Here is a 23736-nt window from a genome sequence, read left to right as displayed (position 1 = left end):
GTCTCATTCAATCCTTAAGATTGCTTTTGTTTTCAAATCCTAAAGTCATGTCAGGCTTTCTGTAAGAGAAAAGTTATGGCAAGAAATATTTAAGTGTCATCAGCACAATGGATTTGAGTCCGTAAGCCAGCTTTGGGGGCGGGAGGGCAGGAGGGCTGGGATCTGAGACCAGGGAAGAGGGGGAGGGTAGGCTGAGGGGAGACCGGGTGAAGCTGCCGTGCGGACAGAATTTCCCATCAGAGTGCAGAAGCCGTGACAGAGTGACTACCTTCTCTGGCTGCCTGCATTCCCTTGAACGCCAGCGATGCGGGAATGTCACAGTTGTGGGGGGACAGTGGGGTGCCGCTGGCATGTTGCCACCCGTGTCCAGCCACATAACCGGAAGGAGCAGCGCTGTAGGTCATGTAAGGCGACACTTGGGCCGGGGTAGGGTAAGGAGCCATGCTGGATGCCGACACAAAACTGCTGACAGCTGGTAGACCATTTGGTGCCTGAGAGTAGGAAAAGAGAAGAGGTGAAGGTAATCACATTGTAGCAGCTGACATGGCACTGGTTTTCAGAAAGTGGCAGAATGTAAGTTTGGAGTAGTAGTAGCAATATTCTGACTACTGTCTGAATTTTTTTTTTTTTTTTAAGATTCGATCTCTATATTCTACATGCAGTATGTTTGAGCAGCAAGACTGGTACTACCCAAACATAATGCCAAAAGACATTATTCCTTCCACAGAGGTTTTGAGGCGGCTACAACCCGAAAATTCACAATATTTGCTTTGCTATTTGGAATTATAGGAAGGAAATAGAGGGGGAGGAAAGAATTAATGGTGATTAAATACTCTCAGAAGCTGTTCAGCTATCCGAAATGCTTTTGTCAACCTTCCCTGTACTTTGGTTTTGTTTGGCTCTTTTGTTAAGGCATTTGTGAAGGGCCTGGTTGGTGTAGCTTTCATTTCCAGTAAAGAAGGGCACAGAGTGTAGGCTGTCACTTTAGAAACTCAAAATGAGCACGACCTTTGTTAAATAAAACATGGGCTGTATTTTAAAATGTCATGTTGAAAATGCCTGTTGGACAAAGGACATGCAAAACCAGGCAGTTGTAAGAGTTTTTAAATGAAAATTGGAGGTATTTTTTTCCCAGAGCTATTTTATCAAAAAGGAAACTGTCTATTGGAATATAAAAGAATTGCATATGTGTGGTTTAAAACTGGAAAATTGGTTTGCAAAGTTTTGGGGTCCTGTGATAGGAATTTTTAAAGGCCACATGGATAAATCTCTTGAAATGAATTTAAATGTAAAATCTGAGTTTGCAAACAAAATGCAGCAGCCCTGGCAAGTGATTTTGCCAGGGAAACCAGTGCTCTCTTGGCATCCAATAAATTGTTGGTATTGTTACTATTAACAACAACAAAAACACCCTGATTTCTAATCCTGATTCTGGCATGAACACTTGGCATCCTCCTTCAAGTAACTTATTTTTTCCCCTCAATTTCTACATTGTTTAGAAATAAGGAGTAAATCTGTTCCCTGGTAGTGATGTGAATGCATTAACATATCAACATATCTCCTAGTGAGAGTGTAGTGTAAATACTAGAATTACTAGTAGTAAAACTGATTCAATCCTTAGAGGTAAGAAAAGCAGACATATGTTAATTAGATGCTTTTTCCAATTCAATTGCAACATAGAAATTATTTTCCAATTTAATTCATTTGGTTATTATTTTCACTTCCACATCTATGAGAATGCAATGATGGGCTCTCAAAAAGGATTTTGTCAATTTTGTCTCTGTAATACACAGAGTAGAATAAACATGGGTATGACTTAACACTGCTCGTGGATTTCTGACAAAAGAAGAATACAAATAGAGGGGCTATCCTCGTGTACTTGGTCTCTAAGAACACATACCTCTTGTTCTGGTTGTCAAAGTGCCTATTCTTTGAAAAATAAGGAAGGGGAAAGGACACTAAGGCTTTCTGAATATGTCCTATGTTCCAGGCATGAAAAAATATCCAGCATCTATTATGGAATAATGAAGATTGGTAAATTGTAGCTCATTATAAACTACTGGGTTTATAATGATAATATGTAATGATTACAACACAATGTTCAATCAAAATTAAAATGTATTTCAAGGGTCCCAAGAGATGGTCCTCTTTTTTTTAACAAAGAAATCACTGCATATCACTTTAAAATATAAATGAATTCTTAACCTCTTTTTATACACAAGAATGTAGATCAAGCGGGTGCCTGGGTGGCTCAGTGGGTTAAGCCTCTGCCTTCAGCTCAGGTCATGATCTCAGGGTCCTGGGATCGAGTCCCGCATTGGGCTCTCTGCTCAGCAGCTCAGCAGGGAGTCTGCTTCTCCCTCTCTCTCTCTGCCTGCCTCTCTGCTTAGTTGTGTTCTCTGTCTGTCAAATAAATAAATAAAATCTTTAAAAAAAAAAAAAAAAAAAGAATGTAGATCAAGGAATTTAGCCATTTACCCCAGGCCAATTGGCAAGTCAATGGTCATGTCTTAAAAGAAGTTATCACCCCTGTCTGACATGGGAACCTCTGTGGCAAATCTTTTCTTGCTTTTTCTAGGACAATTAATAGACAGACACAATTTAAGATCAAACTAGGGCAACTTTTGAGATAACCTCTTGTAAAAGATTCTTTCCCCTTCTAAAACCCTATTCTCATTGTTAGATCCTCATTCTGTTTCTTAACTTCTAAAAGAAAAAAAAACCTTTCCCCCCTTTCTGAGGATGGCTCATCAGAGAATGGCTCAAAGAGGACACACTCTAAGGCTCTCCGAAGATGAGTAAGATAGCTCTCAAATTGTGGGAGAAATCTAGCATTGCATAGAGATTATAGCTCCAATCATGTTTGTGGGCGATTTTCCCAATAATCCATAAGAAATGAGTTTCAAAAGGAAGCATTCTCGTCCACTTATAGGAACGTATTTGCATCTGTATTGGCCTCTTTCATTCTAGATTAGTTAATATCTTATACTGTTGACACCAATGTCACCAAGAATCATAAAATAAGAATGTTAAGGTTAAAATTATTTTTAAAATAGTGAAAACCTTTGCCCAACCCTTTACAAGGACAGAAGGTTAAACTATTTGATATTATATGTGACAGAAATAATGCTCTAGTTAGCCAAAAAATGTGTTGATGAATTCTAATTTTCATGACAGCTAAGTGTTTCCTTACTCATTCTTTTCCTTTGAATTTTTTCTGTCATGCACAATTACAGTTTCCTCTGAAACACTTGCTTCGTCATCTTCCCTTTCCTCCCCTACACCCTTGCCCTTGGAACCTTGATGAATAGAACCACCTATTCCTTAATGGGAATAGCCCTTTCTTTGGGGCTCTCCACCTGTTACGTTACAATGTCTATAATCTCCCTACATGGACCCACTTCTTTTTGCCCTGAAACATCCCCCCTGAGAAATTGGGCTGGATTAGACTCTCATCTTACATAACGCTCCTGGGATTCGGTGCAAGGAAGAACACTGGATATAGGCCCGTGTTACCTTCAGATGCCTTACTTATTCTATGACCACATTATTTGTTGATCATAAAATAAATACTAATTTTTTCCATATTTGTCCAATTGTTCATACTTGAGGTACCAAATTTGCTTTTATGTTGGTATTACTATTAGTATTAAATATTTCAAAGTTCTCCAAAATCCACAACATGGGTCATTTTAGTGATGCAGTCCCCTCTGTATTGCAGAAATTGAGTAAGAAGGGAAGCTCAAAGAGGTTCGATCCCATCTTGTTAGTAAAGGCAAGAGGAGGCAAAAGCGTTTGCTTAGAAGAAAAAAAAGAAAACCACAGAAATCTTTAAACAGTATAAAAATAACTCTCAGCTTTCCCTCAGGTTAAGTCATGACCCAGATTCAGGGTTAAAAAGTTCTGTCTTAATTTTCCTTTTTACTTTTAAAGGTCAGATTTAGCAATTTAGAAAAAAGCAGCATAAGAAACATGAGATGACAAACATGCTTTAAAATGTACCTGCCACCTTCACTAATCATTCATTCAGTGACTCAATAAACCTATTGATTTTCTCACTATTAATTTTGAAACATGACATCAGTAAAAGATATAAATCTCTACTGGATAAAATAATTGTTATTTATGAAGCAATAACTGAATAAGTAAAATTTTCCACCACAAAGGAAAACAACTACAGGTAGCATTGATGTTTGTTTATTCTTTCCAGTAGAAGAGTACATGACTTAAACTTCCCAAATCTGTTTAATGTTTTCAGTGAAGGGCATGTAATTAATCTGAAAAGCTAGTTAGGCTGAGTAGAGACTACCAAATGTACACCATAAATATAATGGGAGCAAACATGCTAAATTACTCTATTTAATTGGATTGTAAATATGATTTATAAATCAACCAACATATGGAATCCCCAGAGAAGAGTAAACAAAATTTCCCAAATGAAACCCCAGCAACGGGCACGTAATGGAAATCTCATTTTTGAAAATGACTTTACCTACAGATTTCATAAATAAGACCTCAGTCCATCAACCCCTTTTTTTATGTGGATCTTCCATAAAAGCCATGAGAATCCTCTCCTCCAGAGAACCGTACAAGGATCCTCCCTGAAGCAAACTCTCTTCTACCTAATTTTGATAATGAGATTTACTAATTCAAAGTAAAATATACCAAACTGCATGCCCTAAAAAAAGTAAGTTTCTTGCTTTGTTGAATGTTTTGAGAAGAAGACAGATTTTTATCTCACTGGCATTAAAGGAAATAGTCTAGAAAAAAAAAATACAATGTCCAGTTAAGGTTTGAATGAAAACATGAGTTTTCATTTTACTTGTTCTAAAATGTTAGAAATACAGATTTGTCAGTTTTTAAAAATATGTTTTTAAATTAGTACGTTGAGAAGCTGTATAGGGAGAGAGCTGGACTACAAACAGTTTGAGGACAGGAGCTTGCCTTAATCACTTCAATATCCTCACAAAACAGGACACATCATAGGCGTTTCATAATCATGTGCATACCTAAGTTAGTGAAGCCTTTTGAAAGCAGAAGATGCGATAGTCTTGCCTTAAAAAAAACAAAACAACAACAGGAAAACTAGGCACTCTTTATCACAAAACTGGCCGTACACTTTAAGTAAGCAACATGAATAAAGCTGTTGAAAAAAGTAAATAAAAGTTCTAACGTAGCCATTCACTGTTTGATTTATGCTTGTTCCATTTACACACACACACGGAAAATGGAAATGCATTAATATCCAAACACTTCTGACCACACACACAAAAAAACAACAAAAACAAAAACAAAACTGGTATGACAACTGTCTGGCAATTACAAGTTATAGACCAGTAGTCTTCACATTCAAGGAATTGTCTACTCAACATTTTCTCTCTTGAAGAAAATGCAGATAACAGTGTCAGGTCCTGTACCCACAATCTTTCATACACTCATCAGTTCTAACCTGATCCTCCCCTTATGATAAAATGAGTTTACTTTGGCTTTATAGTAAAGTAGATTTAGCCACAAATAGACATGTGCTTCACCTAGAATTTAGCCTCCATATCATTAGCAAGAAAAAGTTCCAGATCTGAGAATAAACAAGATTTTCTCTTTTGGGTGTAATTTTTTTTGACTGTTGTTCTACCCACCTTTCTTAATTCATTATGCAATGATCTAGTAAAACAAGTCCGATAAAGTGAAATGATAGTTGTAAATATGGTTTCAACATTCATCCAAAAAGATCTTAATTATGCTGGGTTATCACACTGCAGATCTAAAAGTCTTTAGGAAATGCAAAGCTGCTATTTAAATTTTTTTCCTAAATTTTATGTTTCCAAAATATGAAAATTAAGGTAGCCTTGAAAAAATTTCAAATTACTTTTTTTTAAATTTTGTATGACACATTTTACTACTACATAATCATTAATCTTGTTTTAAGGCACTAATAGTTAAAAGCAACCCAGGTCAAGGAATGTTTTTCATAATAGATAACATCATGAATTTCAAAGTCTCTCTATTGGTATTTGCCTACAGTTGGATTCTCTACAAACTTATAAATTATTTAAGACAAATTTAACTTTATTTCATACGATGAAAAATCCAATGCAACTTCATTTATATTTTCATGAATACATTATGTCTGCAAGAACAACCAGTGTTTAAAACAATGCACTAGAAAATCATATCCATGAGTCTGAAATACTATATTTCAAATACAATATACAAATGAATGACCCATAAGAATTTCAGATTAATTTGCCTTGAAATTCAATCATTTTCACAACTCATTTAACTCTTAAAACTCTAAAGTTAAGTTCATGTTTGTATAGACTATTCCGCATCTCTGACATCTTGATTTGTAGCTAATATTATATTAAACTTGCTGAGTTAACATACACTACCCAAAATTAGACATACTCAAAGCTTGTTAATGTAACATTCAGATTATTTCAGAGTACCAGATATGCAATATATTTTTATGAGAAAGTATGCCCAATTGTAGAAAATGTTTCAAGAACTATACAACTATTTATAAACTCTTTAAATAAAATGAAGTGTTAATTCGCTAAGTGCCATGTAAAAGGGCAGATATATTCAAACTCCCCCCATCCTTTTCTTTGCCACACAATTGCATTCAGTAGAGATTTTATGTTTTCAACAGAAGAGAACCAGCATTAGGAACCAGAGAACATGGTTGCCGTTCAGAATTAGAGGAGACTAAGGATTTCTAGCCCAATATTAAATGCAGGTGAAAAAAGCCAAAACAAATAAATATTCTTCCTCTTCTATCCTCAAGGATAGATAATAAGGACTTCTGAATGGTAATAAAAAATATTGACTTCAATATAATACCAATATGACAATTTTGAATATTCTATAGTAGTATTTTTAAAAACAAAAATAGGTGTATATATAGCAGAAATGTGCATAAGGTTCTAATTACTAGCGATCAGGCATCTTTTTTTTTTTTTCAGTTTAAACTGAAAATAGAAACTCTAGTTTACAGTAATCACTAGTACCTACAATCAGTTGTCAATTCAGTCCCTTTGGTAATTTTACAGGTGTCTTTGGGGAAAAGATTATGCTCTAATTCCTATGATTCTGAACTCTCAATTTTCTCCCCTATATACTAAAATGAAACTGAGGTCATATAATGTTGCTCTATTTAATAAAAATTCTAAGTGCCCTGAAAGTATTATGTGCATAATTTGAGAATTTTTTTGTCAAAATCTTTCAAATTTTTTTGATAAAATAAAGGAGAAATGTTACTTAAGTTTGTGTTTTTGTTGTAAAAGTGTACTTATGCTAACATTTTGAAAAATAAATTTTAAAACTAAAGCTGCCATTTGAATATTGGTAAGAGAAATGCACACATATTTACATATATATATATACACACACACACACAAGACACCTTACTATTGCTTTTTTGTTTATGAGCAAATATTAGTATAGAATTTTACCCTCAAGAAAATCAATGTCTAAATTCCAAAACTGCTCACAAAATGACACAGCCTAAATTTCTGTGCCTACTTAGCACACCCTCATCATTAAGCACTGTATTGATAATTATAACAGAGTAACCACTGATTTAATTGTGCTTAGAAACTTTTCAAGTTTTGAAATTTTACATCATCTGAATTACTACATGGCAATGCAGAAGATTACCATGCGGCAATTAAGAATTTTCCAAATTTGAGGCACCTGGGTGGCTCAATGGTCTGCCTTCAGCTCAGGTCATGATCTCAAGGTCCTGGGCTTGAGCCCCCAGGCAGGCTCCCTGCTCAGCAGGGAGTCTGCTTCTAGCTCTGCCCCTCCCTCTGCTAGTACAGTCTCTCCTTTTCTCTCTCAAATAAATAAATAAAGTCTTAAAAAAAAAAAAAAACTTTCCAAATTTAAGATATAAATATCTTTTTCTTCTGGAAAAAAAATTAACTTGTCCTCTTATGTATTTAGAACAATGCTTATTTGGCCACTTATGTCTTTCATTTACTTGCTTTTATAAATCTCATAATTTAGTGATATAATATTCAGTGTTTAAATGTAATCAATTTAAAATTCAGAATATACAGAGTAGATTATTTGAGCCAGTGCTCTATTTTTATTTTAAATTGGTCAGTGTTGTTTTGATGTGTGTATAAATTAGCCATTTCTAAATGAGTATGAACACTAGATCTATAATTCAAGGGAGAAAATGAAATAACCAAAGACTTTTGAATTATGACACTGCTTTATATATAAGCTGGGTTTATCAACTATTTGTGAGAATTAAAAACTATTTTTCAACTCTTTACTTCCTGATGTTATTATAACAAATGATGACCCAATAAAAACTACTGAGCGCCTATTAAATGCTTGCTACTATGCTAGATGCTTTAAATACACTCCTTCTAGTGTTTGGAACAAAATGCCTTGACACTTTTTTACTATGATATCTTTGAACAAAGTATATTTGTACCAAAAGAAAAAAAAAATTCTTGTTTCTAAGAGTCAATCTCTAACCGCCACTTAAAACCACAGGTACTATTAAAGGGATGCTTACTGTGCGCCATATGGCTGCAGTATCTCATTCAATCTTCACAACATCTCCTGAGGTTGAGGGCTATTATTTCCCCGTTTTACAGATGAAGAAATGGAGGTGTTAAAAGGTTAAATAACTTGCTTTAGTGACAACGGCGCCAGAAGCTCAGAGTTCCCAAACATTGTATGTTCTGCCTCTTCTTTATGAATGAGGGGCTTTTTATAAAGGAAAATGGCAAACTTTCATATCATTTCTCCTTGGCATTCTTTACGGTAGAAACAGACTCAGGAAAGGGACTCTCTTTCTTCGCTGCTATTTTCTGGGATGTTTGTCATGGGACAGCTACTAAACATATCTGACACTGTTTTAGCAAAATAAGGGAGAGAAAAGGAAGTGGAGATGGGGTTTTTTTCGAGAAAACAAGGATTAGGATTTTTTTCCCAAGTGAGTAAAAGTAACAAGTAAAACGCTGATTTTTGACAGATAAGAAAACACTAAGAGTTTTATGACTTAAAAATAATAAAACGAAAACTGGGTATTTTGGGCTTTGGCATTGGAATTTGGTATTAAGAAATTTGCAGATCTACCCAAATCTGCTCTAAGAAACCTTAGGCTGCCTTAAGGTCCGCGTTTGTTTGTTTGTTTTTCAGAGCTTTGCGCCTCGGAATCCATCCTGGTGATGAATTTAGACTCAAAACTCTAGGGCTTTTGTGGTGGTGGTTTCTAAGTTTTTCTCGGGGGAAGAAAAAAAAAAAACACGAGTGTTTTAATTTTTCTTTTGCCGAGTCGGGGGAGGGACAGAGGGAAAGAAAAATTAAACGGTCCACAGCCAGTCCGTATAATTTGAGGTTTTCTCACAAACCTCCCTTGGGAGATTACACCGTGACCTTTAATCGGGAAATGGTAACTTTATTACGTTTATCTGGTTGCCCTCTCCTCACTCTCGCAGGTTGAGCCACGTTTGTTTTCGGGGAGCCACGGCGGGAGAACTGTCCGAGCGTGAGGACCCCGCAGCCCCGCAGCCCCGCAGGCCGCGACCTCGGGCGTGCGCTTGGCGGGCGCCGCCCTGACAACCCCGCCGCGTCGCCGGGCCCCGCGGATGCGCCTCGCAGGGGTCCCCAGCCCCTGTGCCAGCAGCGCCGGGGGCTCCGGGCGTGGCGCCCCCGGGCGTGGCGCCCCCGCGCCTGCAGAGGCCACACAGGCCTGGAACCGCTTCCACCGCCCCAGGCCCCCGGGGCTCCTGGCGGGGACTCGAGGCCTCCACTCTGCCCTGGACGATCCGCGGCCCCGGGCCCGCCTCACCCGCCCAGGCTAGGACCCCCGGCAGGGACGGACGGATGGACGGTCGGCCTGGGCTTCCCCTCGGTCGAGGCTCCCGACCTCGACCTGGGTCCCCCGTCGCGCAAACCCCCGCCGCCTCGCGGCCCACCCGGCGGGGCCCTGGCCTCCTCACCTGACCGTACTTGGCTTCCTGCTCCAGGGCTCCCTTCTCCAGCCCGTTCACCGCGTGCGGGGCGGCGGCGGGGAAGTTGTTCCGGCCCAGGCTGCTCCACTCCTCCACCTTGGGGCTGTGGTAGGGGGAGCTGTCGCTCACGCCTGGGGAGGAGGAGAAGGCGTCAAACCGGAGCGCCAACCCGCGCGCCCCCTCCTGAGACGCGACCTGAAGCCGCGACCGCCGAGCGCCGGGGCTCCGACCCCTGCCCTCGACCTCCCGGGGGCGCTGGGCCCAGGCGCGGCCTCGCCGGCTTCCAGCCCGGGGCCCGGCGGAGCTCACGCTCCTCAGAGTAGGCCTCTCCAGCTCTTAAACCCACGCCTGCGGGAAGATTTTTTTTCCCCCCTTTTCAACTGCCTTTGATTTCCTCCTCCCCTCCTCATTCCCCCGGGGAATCAAATGGAAAGAACCTGAGCGTTTTCCTAAATCGAGGAATGAGAGACGTGAAGCTGGATGCGCTCGCTGATCATCCCAGGCCTAACCCAGGGTCGACTCGGGATTGACGAAAACGGGGACTGGTGCGGACTGAAAAGGGAGAGAGGAGCGTCCTTGGCCTAACCGTCCTTGGCCTGTGCCGGTGCTCAAAGACAACCAGAAAAGTGCTCACCGTGCTGTGGGGATCTAGTACTTATGTCAATAGATGAGACAAAAGATGTGCAAAGTCCTTTGCAAACAAATAACTACAAGTTGCCCACAATACACATGCAAAATATACATGCATAGTTTGCCGTGTGTGTGCATAATTCGTGACTATCCTTGATGTTCTATGTCTACACATTAAATCTGTAAGGTTATGTGCATATAACTTAAAAAATAAATAATACAATTACCACCGTAATTGGTACCAGCATCAGTGGTAAGTTTATAGAGAGGGTTTAGGGGAGGGGGGTGTTTGTTTGTTTTGTTTTGTTGTTTTTTTAATGAAATAAAAAGTTAAGGAAATGAAGGTAGAATTGGTTTTTTTTTTTAAAGGAGTAAAGCTGTCATTTATCCTTTATGTTCTTAATACAGATGCAAAGAAAATTATATGCTGTAAACTGATTACCACAATACCTACAAGTGTGCCTACTGAATCACTGCCATCTTTAAATGACTAAGTGAAGTTTTAAAGAAAAGATATTTGAAGACTATGAGCGATGTATTTTTGTCTTTGGAACCTATAGGTGGAGGACTGAAGTTTTGACAAAGCCACTACAACTTGATTTTAAATACTTCCATCTGACACAGTGCTTTGAAGGGGCAATCATTTTGTAGAAATGATCACTTACAGAACTAATCATTTTATAGTCACAGATTTGTCAGAAAACAGGTTGTTTAAAGCTGGTATCCAGAATCAACAACATCTAGAATGAAAAGTTGCTCCTCTCCATATAATCCATTACTTTTCCAACTGATACTTGGTCTGATTGTAGGATCCCCAGGGAAGAGCAACTCTGTCAGTCTTTTTTCACTATTCTTCCCCCTCTCCAAAGAATTAGATTGTGTTCCAGTTTGCACCAGGAAACCATGTTTTGGCAAAGAAGTGCCAGTCTCTCTTTGCCTTCCCAGACAAAAGGCAATCGGTGGGCACAAGACTGAAGTTATCTTAAGAAATTGAGATCCCCCAGTGAGCCCCCATTTCTGCTGATCTCACACTTTCCCATGAACAGGGGCTTCCTTTAAATGTCAGTGAGGTCAGTTTATCCTATAAATCAAGGGCAAACTCTCTCCAACTAAAGCTCCAACCAGCCCCGAATAAGATAAAACTGAGCTCCTAGAAAAATCTTGTAAATTCACAGTCAGCAAACAAGAAGACAAGAAATCGGGGCTCTGCTTTAATTACTTAAAAAGATAATTGTGCCAATGTGGTGGCAACAGAGAAAGGCAGGAAATAATTAAAGGAACTATTCCCCGCCTTTCCTACTTAATTTTTCCCCTGCACTTTTTAAACTTTCGGCCAAGAAATTAAAACGGTAGGCTCTTATCTCTGCATTATTTAAATTCTGCGTTTAGGACATGTTGACTTTTTCCTCCTACCGAGAAGGAAGTTAATGCCAGTTTCCTTGCTGTTGTTGTTGTTTTGTCCCATTATGAAGTAAAGGAAAACAAAGTCTGGTCTGTGGAAGCCCAACTGTGCAGGCTGGAGAATCCTTCTTGCCAAGCAGAAAAGACACTCGCTAGAGGGCAAGGTCAAGGGTGAGAAAGGAAAGGAGCAGTAGGGTGGCACCGCTAAAAATGTGCGGGTACTAGATGTCCACTCACATTCCTAGGGACGTGGGGGGGAGGACCATAAAGGGAAGCCGCAGGCTTGGGTAAACTGGGAAAGAAGAGAGGACATGATGAAACATTTTGTTCCCATCATAGCGGTGGTTGGTGCCACTTCTTAGGACACATATAGTGAACTCTACTAAGGTAAAGGCTGGAGGTGGGGGCAGTAGGAAAAGAGAGAGGGAGAGAGAGAGAAATAAAGCAGAAAATTAGTCCCAGAATGAGCAATGCAGTAACATGCAAGTTACTAGTAGTAACTTCGGGACCTCCGTTTCCGAGGAAAATGAAGTGAAGCATAAGAATGAAACCAATTAGGTGACATTTGAACTTCCTGCCTGAGCAAATTTGGCCTGATTGCCAGAATCCAAGAATACTGCAATTTCCACAGGGTGCCCGACTCCTCGAGGCCGCATCCGATCCCCAAACAAGCTGCCCGCAGCGGTGTCTGCAGCCAGCAGCCCCACGCCCGCTCAGGCCTCCCGGGCTGCGCCCCAAGTCCGACCTGGGCCGCGCTCTCCGAGTGAGCGAGCGGGTTTGAGGCTGCAGCGACGCGAGAGGCGGGGGAGGGTGGAAAATGCGAACCATGTGTTGGGGATGGGGGGATGTTATGGGTCTGGTAGTTTGAGATGAGGCAGGAGACTGTGTGTGGCAAGGAAGCAGAGGGCATGAATTTCAAGTTAATGAGATCAGGACACCCCCTGGGAGGACTCCTTAGTTTCGAAAGGAAAAAGCCTCAGGTGGTGGGACAGATGCGGGCCCGGAGGCCGCAGATACAGAGACGCCCGAGAAGGTGCAGAGGGAGGGTCTGCACACCCACACCACCCGGCCCCTGAGCCCTTACCTTGGTCGGTGATAGAGCGAATGCCCAGGATGTCGGTGACGGAATGGGAGGAGGGCCAGGTACGGGGCATGGCCACCGAGCCGGGGATGGCAGGCACCCCGGGCGGCGTGGGCACCTTAGCTGCGGCCGCCGTGATGGGGCTGGGGTACGAGTAGATGTGGTTATAGGGCAGCGCTGGCTGTGGCGCGGGCTGGTGCTGCTTGTATGAGTCGTAATGGCCCTGTTGAGCCAAGTTGCCGATCTTGTTGCGCAGGATGCGGCTGATGGAGCTCACCGAGGGCACGTTGTACTTGTCACACACGCCGTCCGCCAGCAGGCGGTCCCGGATTTCCCAGGCAAAGATGCCAGGGTCCCTTTGCTTGTAGGTCCGGATGTGCTTCACCACGGTGGGGGTGGTAACTCGGGGCTTGCTGCCCCCAATGGCTCCTGGCAAGATCGAGCCAGTCTCGTTGTAGCGCGCCAGAATCTTGCTGACGCAGCCGTGCGAGACCCGTAGCTGGCGGCTGATGTCACACGGTCTGATGCCCAGTTGGGCCAGTTCCACGATACGAAGCCGGATGGCGTTGGGCAGCGGCCTCCCGTTCACGAATACTCCTCCCAGCTGGTTCACCTCCCCAAAGGCTGGCTCTGCAAAACGAACACACGGCGCGCGGGGACGCGCACCGGCAGTTTGGGACAGCCGTTTTCCACTCGGCCTCCGCCCACATCAGAAGGCCGGGCAGATGCGCCCACCCGGGACTGGGGACCTGGGCTTTCCCCAAACCCTACTGTCCCGGAGCCTTGCCCAATGGCCGCAAACCACTAAGGTCTAGTCGCACCCCCCCCCCCATTCCCAGTGGTGCCTGCGGCCGCTACAAGCAAATAAACTGGTGAGACGCAGGGCCGCTCCAAGTGTTAAAAAGCCTCCGAAGCAGACGGGGAAATCGGTCTTGACTCCTGCAACCAGCTCCTTCTCGTCTGCTCGGCTCTAAAGTCTCTGGGCTACTACCCCTGGAGCCCCAGCGCCCCGCCTGGGGACCGGCGCAATTAGTCTAGGAGAAACTACCGTTCGTTTGGACCCCCCCCCCCCCGTTCTGAGTGTGTGAGTTTGTGTGAAACAAAACTTGGTCCGCACTGAGGCTACGGAGTTTGCCGATGCCAACGCTCCCTTCTTTCAATATCAGAAAATGGCATCAACTGCAACCCAGTAGCCAGCGTTCACACTGAACTGCTGAGTGTCCTGACCCTTAGCGTGTTTCTAACAACTTGTAGGAACAGGAGCAAAGTCAATAAGAGTGTGAACGCTCAGTGGTGCGCGCCCTCGCGCTCCCTCCCTCCCTCCCTCGCCCTCCCGTTCCCTCCCTCCCTTCCCCGCTCTGACAGCGTCCCCCGCCGCCACTCACCCATTGCTCCGAGCAGTACACCAACCGGGCCCCAATTCCGAACTCCCAAAAAGAAACTTTTCGCACAGCCTCAGTGGCCCGGCTTGTCGCTGCCCTAGGCAGCTGGTTCCTCCGCTTCTTCCCGGGAGGAGGCGGTGAGAGCGCAGAAGGAAGGAGTAAAAGGAAGTCTGTGCCCCGATGAAAGAGGCTAGAGTTCTGCATTTCAATCTAAGCAGCAACGTGGGCTGGCCTGAGCCGGGCCGGGCGGCTCCGTCTATCACTCACTGGGGACACGCCCTCGAAGAGGAGGGCCCGAGGTCAATCTGCATGGTGATTGGTGCGAACCGCTGAGCGACAGCGCAGTCCGGGAAAGTTCTTCCGCTGTCTCTTGCAAGCTTGCAGTGCACCTGGGTGACTAAATACAATGAAAATGGGTGTTTGACACCTTCCTAGGGGCAACTCAAACAGACAACAAAATCAAGCTGACAAATTTGCTGAATAAGCAAATGAAAGCATTTGGTCTGAATATGAGAAACTCCAACGGGGAAGAAGTTGAGACTTGTGGGGAGGGAGAAACAGACGCCTCAGAATTTAAGTTAAAACTCTAGGTGGGAGGTGGGGGCCACCGTCAGGTGGGTGGCGGGGGTGTTTCTTAGAATAGCCGGTCTTGCAGGTCTCCAAGGGCTGTCTGGAGGACACTTTTACCGGGATGATACCTTTTCAACTCCAGCCTATGCCAGGTGGCGAGAACGCAGGTGTGAGACGACAGGCTGATAGGAGAGACCAGGAGGTTGAGGGGATACCAAGCCAGAGGTGGAGGCCACTGTGACCCAGGTGGAGACCCCTCTCCTGCCTCCAGAACTAGCGCCCCAATGCAGTTTCTGGTAGGTTCATCCAGGAGCACGGGGCCAACCCTTAGCTAAGCAGGCTCCAGGCTGTGACCGTGCGCGGTATGCGGAGGACTTAAGTACACGCGGCTAAAGCTAGCTCACAGCCAACGTCGACGATTGCCTGTGCGTGAGGCACTCTCCTTGGAGGCCAGCGCGCGACTGCGCTCAGCCTGGTTGCTGGTCTGCGGGTACTTCATGCCAAGGTTTTCCCACCCCTCGCCCCCGCAAGAGTTTTGTTTAATCGAAGAGACTTGGCCCCAAGAAAGTTGAACACCGAGCCTGCACATATATGTAATTCCCCTGTCTTCTGTTTAGCTACTAGGGGCCATGAGAGTCAGCCTACTTCTGAATTTTCACTTTCGATGACTCTAAGTCTAATCTAAAGTGTACAGTACTCTTTTTGGCGGCCAAAGTTAATTACATTTTGAGCATGGGTTATGGAGAATGCTAATCAAAATTAAAAACAAGATGGGGAACATCTTTAATGAACTTGGGTGTTTGGACTGCTTCGGGTCGAGGATGTTGATATTGCTACTTGACAGTCATAACACTACTACTTGTGCACACAGGATTCCTGTTGATCTTCCCACGATCCTGAGGGATGTATGTAGCTCCAGTCTACTACATACAGGAAAGCTGACTGGGCCCGGATTCCGGGCCACTAAGTGACAAGAAGCCAGAAAAACGAATGATCATCTGTGCTTTTTGAAACGAAGAGCCACCCTCAGATCCTCATGCTCCTGTGGTTGGGGCCGCAGTCTGATTTCAAATTTTTAGGTAAGAAGAATGAAAAAATACAGATGCGTTCAAAGACCCTTAATTTTTTATTATCGGGTTCTTTTTTTCAAGATTTTTATTTATGTATTTGACAGAGATCACAAGTAGGCAGAGAGGCAGGCAGAGAGAGGGGGGGAAACAGGCTCCCTGCTGAGCAGAGATCCCGATGCAGGGCTCAATCCTAGGACCCTGAAATCATGACCCCAGCCAAAGGCAGAGAGGCTTACCCACTGAGCCACCCAGGCGCCCCTATAATCGGGTTCTTGCGAAAAGTCTCACACTTGAACTTGTCTCTTTGTTTCAATTGTTTAAAATCTCCATTTGACTCGATAGCTATTTTACCCTGGTCTGACCTCAAATACTTATTGTTTGGCATCGCCTGGTATTTTACCATGCGGAGGTCGTTGGAGAATCCAAGACTTTTAACGCAGCAATTCCTTCCTGGGGATTGGGTGCAAGTTAATTGAGACGGAGATATCAGAGAAGAGCCTACGACGGAGATTTGTGTGAAAGATGGAACGTGCCGGGCTTCTAGATCAAGAAACTAGCTCCCTGACCCCTCCCCCCACAGACACGGACTCGACTCTCCTCGCGCTCCCTGTGAGCGCCTCGCGGACTTTGCTGGGCGGCAGTGTCGGTAAAGGGCTGTTTCACCTTCTGACTGACAAGACCCGATGCCCGGATGTGGATCTGTGCGCTCTATGAGGGTTTAAGTGGTTCTACAGCGCCAAACCGGAGTGATCCAAAGACTCATTGTTTAGAGCTCCGGCTAGGTGGACCTAAACACAAATCCCTCCCGTTTGCCCCTTAACTCCTTCAGCTGCCTGACATGTCCCGTGCTCTCGAACAGGTCTGCTACTATCTCTTCATTTCCACCTGTTGGACTTGGCCGCGGCCGCGCGTTATCTTTGTGGCGCACCCCTTCTCCCCGCTCCTTGGAGCGGGGCAGGCGGTCACCACCGCAGCGGGTGCGGGTGTTCGGTGCTCTCAGCTCAGCTCATTCCCAACACCCCGCGAAGAATCGTCGGTGTTTGGGGACATTAAGTACCCATGACAAAGTGAGAGGCCCGAGGTTGGGCGGCAAAAGGAGGGGAAACTTCAGGGGACAGATCGAGGCAAGGGATCCTAGAGGAAGATGCTGATGCTGAATGCTGAACCCTTCCGGGGCCGCACCCTGAGTGCTATGGTCAGGTAGCAGGCAAATCAAAGAGCCTGAGCGAGAGATAAGTGACTTGAAAAAGGGAAAGGGGACTCAAGGGCTAGAGGCGGGCCGGCGAGAGGGAGAGAGAAACCTAAAGGGCCGGTAAGCCTCGACAGTGGGCGTAGGGAGGCAGGACTTCGAGAAAGAGCCAAGGGGCAGCTGGGGTCAGCGCTCCCTGGTTACTGCCCGCTGTGGACCCGGGAGATTACAAAGAGATGGGGGGGGGGGGGGGAATCTACTAAAAGAATTTCTTCTAAAAGACCAAAACCAAAACACAACCAGTAAGGCCTGCAGCTGACACAGGCCAGGAAGAAGCCAAAAGCCCTTCCCAGGGTGCTGTCGAGGCCTCCTCCGAGGGGCTACCCGTTCTCAGGGTAAATATTTACTCAGCGGGAAACTGGAAGCTAGCGGGGGAGGGTGGGAAGGAGAGGGCTCCACGGGGTGGAGAGAATCCCTACGCTCGACACCGGCGGGGACAGATGTGTCCACTGGCCAGAGGGGAGGCAGGGCCCGGGACTGCAGGGGCGGCTCGGCCCGGGCACGCCGCCGGGGGAACTTCAGTCCACAGCGCACCTCTTGGGCTGGACTCCTGCCCTGCCGCTGCGGGCCCAGGCCAGATGCTGTAAAGTCTTCATAAATCTGTCAGCGGTCGCAGTGCCGCGGACGGTAATCTGTGGCGCCCCCCTCTCGGCATTAGCAGGATCTGAGGAGAGACAACCAGAAGGAACAGGAATCTAGATCTTTGCGAGGCCGTCCCCGCGCAGCCTGGCAGACGGCGCCCGCCCGGGGACCGGGGGACAGCCAAGGTGGGACCCCGGAGCTACAGGCTGTTGAGGGAGAACTCTTCCCTAGCTCTGCATTCCTGACCGACTTCCTGGGCTGCTACCCGGGGTCTGCAGGTCAGCTTCGCCTGAGGCTAGGGGATAGAATGAGAAACGCTATGCGTGTGCGCGTGAGAGGGGTCCTGCTGTTCTCGGTGGCATTTATGAAGAGCAGAGCTGGCAGAGAAGAACATTAAGGGGCAGGTTCTTCCAACTTGCCCTCCGGCTGGGGACAGGACCCCGGGCAAGCGCAGGCGACGGTGCCCGCTTCTCGCCCTGCCCAGGGAGCTCCAGGGAAGGAGGAGAGGCAAGGGTCTGAGCTCCGCGACGGGTTTTCGGAGCACAGTGACTTCTTGCAGCCTTGTGAGGAGGGAATGAGATAGAAACAGGATCTCGAATCCGGTTCTCCCAAGGGAGCGCCTCTTTCAGGGTAAGTGGAAGATTGAGCGCGGCGTAGAGAAAAAGAGGCCAGACTTCAGTCCTCGCCAGACTGCGCGGCCAACGCCGGGGCCACGGGTTCCAACCCCGATCTGGCCACGGCTCTGTCCCGGCCGCTCGGGGTCAGCTGCCGCTCCTCCGCCTACTCGACCTCCCAGCGCCTGCTGCGGCACGTGGCAGCCGGAAGCGCACCCTGTGCCCCAGGCGAGGGAGGGCCACCCTGAGTGCGGGCCAGGCGGGATCAGCGCGCGGAGCCGCGGGCGGAGCGGTGGGAGGGGGAGGGCGCTAGAGAGAAAAGCTTTGGAGTGAGGGAGAGACAGACCGCCAGGGCCCTCAGCCCCAGCCAGGCCCCCCGGGTTGGGCTGTGGGGTGCTCACACACTGACCTGCAGGCCGGGACTTAACCGGGCTGCGGACGCCGCCGGACGTACCAGCCCCAGTGGAGGCGGGGGGATGGGGGAGGCGGCCCCCAGAAAGAGCCCAGAAGATTCTCCGAGAATCGCCAAAGCCTCCCTGCCGCCTCTCCGCCTTCCTGCAGACGATGCTTAGGATTCAAGACGCTTTCCCCAGAGGACCGCAGCATGCCGGGTCCCGCCGGAGCGCGGAAATCCCGCTGCGGGCCGTGGGATGGGCCCCCGGGGCTGAGAGCGCTCCTCACTCCCTTACTCCTTCCAAGGGCAGGGGAGGGGCCTGTTGCCGCCTGAAACCCGCTTTTAATTCCCCGCCTGCCTGTTTCCGATCACCCGGGGTTGGTTTTTCTGTTTGTTCATTCCTTCTGTTACAATAAAAACAATCGACATTTCTTTTCAGTTTCCCCATATTAGCGTCACTCAGTAATTGTTCTCCACCTCCTCCCCCCCCACGCTGAAGGCTAACTGGATTGCTGGTACCCTCGCATTGGAAGGTTTCCGAGTATATAAGCAAGTCTTCCCTAAAGACTTTAAAGTAAAAATAAATAAAGGCCCGGGAAATTGCCATGACCCTAACATCACTTTCTGAACGCAAATTACACCCATTTTTCAGTTTTCAACAGCGGAATTGCTTTCAGAAGGACGGCGCGGAGCCCCATGTTATAACCATGTTATATGGTTACATTTGTTTATTAAATCCGCAAATGAAAGAGAACACGTTTTTTGTGCAAGGGGCAAAACTTGTGGCTGCGGTCCCGCAAGTGCGATCAAGGATGGATCCTGGTTGGGGGCAGGGGAAGGAATGATCCCTTGGGGAGGCCAGGCTGAGCCCTTAGGGAGGAGGCACTTCGCCGTGCCTGGGTCTAAGAATCTGTAGAAGCCACACCGCTCGGTGAGGAGAGAAGTACACCGCCCGCGGTCACTCTACAGTCTTGAGCAGAAGCAGCTCAAGAAAGTTGCAGCTGCGTGTGGGGAAAGCAGGTTTTCGGGGCTCTTAAAGACCCTGCCCTCGGGGTCCCTGTGAGGGCAGTGGGGCTGTCTCCTTCCGAAGACCAGATTGGCACAAAGGCTGTCTGGAAAAGATATGCGAACCAGGCCGCACCTCTGAGCCTTGGTTTCGGCTCTGAAGCACACCCTTCAGGGTCCCCATCCCGGGCAGGTTACGTTGAATGCAGCTTTCTTGGGAGGTTGGGGTTGTCTGCAGGCTTCAAGGAGCCGGAATCAACCTGTGGGCCAGTCTCGGAGCTAAGCAAGAGCGTTCCTCCCATTTTCAGTGATGCAGAGAACAGGCTGGCGCACTTCGCGGTTGCGTCCCGGGGAGTCCTCGCACCTGGGCAATGGACAGGGAGTGGTGGAGCTGCCCAGCTCCGCGCGGTTGAGGCGCGGGATTTCCAGGCTGTCTTTCTCTGGACGAGTTTCTCAATTACCACCAGCTAGCCCTGCGCTGACCGTGAAAGCAGATAATCTTGCTGCACTGTCCTCACCATCCCTCCGAAAACAGGAAGTGGGGGGGGTGTTGGGAGCAGAGTCGGGGTCGGAGTCACGGAAAATTTGCCGCGGTCTAGGGAGTCCTGGGCTACCTCTCTCCCGGCCGAGTCACCTCGTCATAGCGACACCTACAGGTGTCAGATTTGATCGCGCTCCCACAGTAATGTTTGCAAAGGTTGGGAAAGGCCTTTGAGAATCCGAACTTTTGATAGCCCAAAATTTTTAGTTTCCTTTTCCAATTTCACCTCCACCCTCCACTGGGCTCCAAATCCCCATACCCTTCTCTACCACTCTCCAAGGCAAAGTCGACCATCTTCTTTTCATGATCCACCCAAAGCTCGTATTCCAAGCACTGCAGGGCTGGATCCTCTTGGAATCCCTAGGGGCTCCTCAGGGCCGTTCTGTGACCGGTCCCTGCTTTGGGGGAGGGAAAATCGGAAAGGCAAAGATGATCCCTGACGGTAAAGGGAATGATGAGACCACAGTTCTTTTTTTTTTTTTTTTAGTTTTAGTTTTAGTTTTATTTATTTATTTGACACAGAGAGAGAGAGCTCACAAGTAGGCAGAGCAGCAGGCAGAGAGAGGGGGGAAGCAGGCTCCCTGCTGAGCAGAGAGCCCAAACCCGGGCTCGATCCCAGGACCCTGAGATATGACCTGAGCCTAAGGCAGAGGCTCAACCCACTGAGCCCCCCAGGCGCCCAGAGACCATGCTTCTCCAGCTCATCCTACCCTTTGCCGAGGGCTCACAACTTCCAAACACCACAATAACCATACAAAGGTTAACTTCCCAGTGCTACAAGAGATAAAACAGAGGCTTACATTAAATAAGAGCCCACAAAATGGATTAAATGAGATGACATGGTTAATTAAGTAGATGGGAATGTGAACCCCACCATGCTCCCAGTGTCGTTGTTCTCCCCATGTCCCTATTCTGCAGGAAGAGCTCTTGCTGAAGCATCAAGAGAAGCCCCCTTACAGCACGTGTCAGTCCGGAAATTGGGTGCTCCCCTTTACCCCCTCCATCACAGGGTGAGTGTGGGGTGGGGGGAGACAGTGAGCCTGCGGGAAGGAGGGCCTGCACTCTGAGCTTCCTCACTAAAGACATAGACTCCAAGGGGTGACTGGGTGGCTCAGTGGGTTAAAGCCTCTGCCTTTGGCTCAGGTCATGATCCCAGGGTCCTGCTCAGCAGGGAGCCTGCTTCCTCCTCTCTCTCTGCCTGCTTCTCTGCCTACTTGTGATCTTTGTCAAATAAATAAATAAAATCTTAAAAAAGAAAAAAGACATAGACTCTAAGATACTCCATGCTACTGCCGAGGATGTCTGACTGACCAGGTGAGGACAGGAGATTGAGACCAGGCTCTGGCTTCAAGCACTGTCTTCTCCTGACCCAGACTACTCCACGGCATCAGGGTGCGAACCACCGCTACTGTGGGTATCCGAAGCGTCCCTCGAGAGAGCGCTGCCGCCAAACTGCAGGTAGAGGGTCGGTGTGAGGACCGAAAAGAATCGGGAATGAGCTGCTCTTCACTGGGATCACCAGACCCCCGCAGAGAAATCTACCTTTGTCTTTCCTGGGGATTCACTGTGGTTTGTGCCTGTGGGTGTTTCTTTTTAAGACCATTATAGTGGGGACAAACCAGGAGGAGCTGAGCTGCAATAAAATTAGAACCCATAATTAACACCGCAGCTGGGCCCAAGTGGCTCTGAAGTGTACGTGGTAGCTAGCCATGCTCTCTCCCTGGAGTCCTGACTATAGAGTTAACGTTTTTCTTGCTCCTTGTGTGCATCTTGTAGTCTAGCTCAACTCTTCATTATCCTGGATATAGAGGAGAAATAAATCATCTCACTTTAAAAACTATAAAGTTAAAGGGATTTCAGTGCACTCTGTGAGCAGTAGTAGCCAGGGTAAGAGAAAAATCACAAAGTTATTAGGAGCAGAGCTCACTTTTACTGCCTTCGAAAAATGTTCTCTACCTGTGGTCCTCGAGGAATTCACTCGGTCGTTTTTGAGTAGGGAGGGATTGGGTAGGGGGTGCCTCCCAGTAGGGACTGAGAACCGGGTCTGTGAAATTCCAAGCCGGTGTTTTCAGATCTCAGAGAGAAACTGTGGTCCATACCAGAATCTGGCCACTCCCAACTTGGCTGGGGTCACCAGAGATCTGCAGGCCAAGAGGAGTCTGACTGTATTCTTGCAGGAAGGGTCGGTGTCCTAGCAATCTACAGCCCTGGGTGAGGGTTACACACCACAATTGTTCTTCCTGCTGGGCCCAGCCCTCCCTCGGACTGGATAGTCTCAGGTAAGCCCCTCTGCAGAAGGCCCACTTGCTGTGTCTAGGGCCCCACCCTCTCCTCCTCCTGCCAGTGCAGTATCCTGTCAAGTCTAAAAACTCTACCCCCACCATGACCAGTGAAAGAGCTGGTAACCCATCTCCTCCTCAGTATCAGTCACATTCGAGTCAAGCTGTGTGTCACAGCCAGTGGGACACAGACTGTAACCACTTCTCCACAGACATGACTGGAGGGTAGTTATGGAAAAATTGCCAAGATTCAACAGCGTGGTTTTCAATGGGAACATAGACTCTAAGGAAGAGAAATGTAAAAAAGAAATGTAACCTCTCAAAAGAGTCATTTTTCTAAGCCTAGAGAGATAAAACAGGTCCATCTTTGCAGAATAAGCGAATCACACACACACACACACACACACACACACACACACAATCTGAAGAAAGAGGAAAAAAAAAGCGATGGCCTCTTTACGATTCACCTTTTTTTTTTTTTTCAAATGAATAGTTTCAAAATTGATATGAATGATTCCAAATTCTTTTTCAGGAAAACCCAAGTAACTGCTACTGGTTTTGTTCAGTACATGTATTTCCTTTGTGCAAATGTGAAAAAAATAAATTTAAAAAGTTTATTTATTCTATAAAAGAATTTGCACATCCAAAAGCCCATGACATTTTAAAATATCTACAAAGATGTTTAAGTACATATCTTAATAATATATATCTCTTTAGGTAGTGCATTTAATTAAAAAATTGGGGGGGAGAGCATTTAACAAAAACCATTTTAATTAGTAAGGATGGATAGTGGAAACAAAGAAAAAAGAAATTTCTTGAGGGGAAAAAAAGGGGGGTTTAGACAATACCAATGCTTTGTATTTTACCCCAATTTCTACGATTCTGTGCTATCACAGTTCTTACATCTTAAGGTACTGTTGTGTTGCTGTATCATATCCAGCCTGTAGGTTTAATGGCTGCAGGG

The 23736-nt window shown here is 46.4% G+C and overlaps 1 protein-coding gene across 1 annotated transcript; it reads right to left on the bottom strand.

Moving 5' to 3' along the window:
* Positions 1 to 236: 236 nt before the first annotated feature.
* Positions 237 to 15537, bottom strand: PAX9 (paired box 9; the record flags this gene model as incomplete). The annotated part of the gene is made up of 5 exons (XM_080809739.1): positions 237 to 491; positions 9963 to 10105; positions 13090 to 13716; positions 15156 to 15220; positions 15443 to 15537. 5 exons carry the CDS (start codon positions 15535 to 15537, stop codon positions 237 to 239), a joined length of 1185 nt encoding a protein of 394 aa, XP_080665865.1.
* Between the last annotated feature and the right edge of the window lie 8199 nt (positions 15538 to 23736).

Source organism: Martes martes (assembly GCF_963455335.1).
Source record: "Martes martes genome assembly, chromosome: 7".
Taxonomy (NCBI): domain Eukaryota; kingdom Metazoa; phylum Chordata; class Mammalia; order Carnivora; family Mustelidae; genus Martes; species Martes martes.
This window is presented reverse-complemented; position numbering and strand designations above follow the sequence as displayed.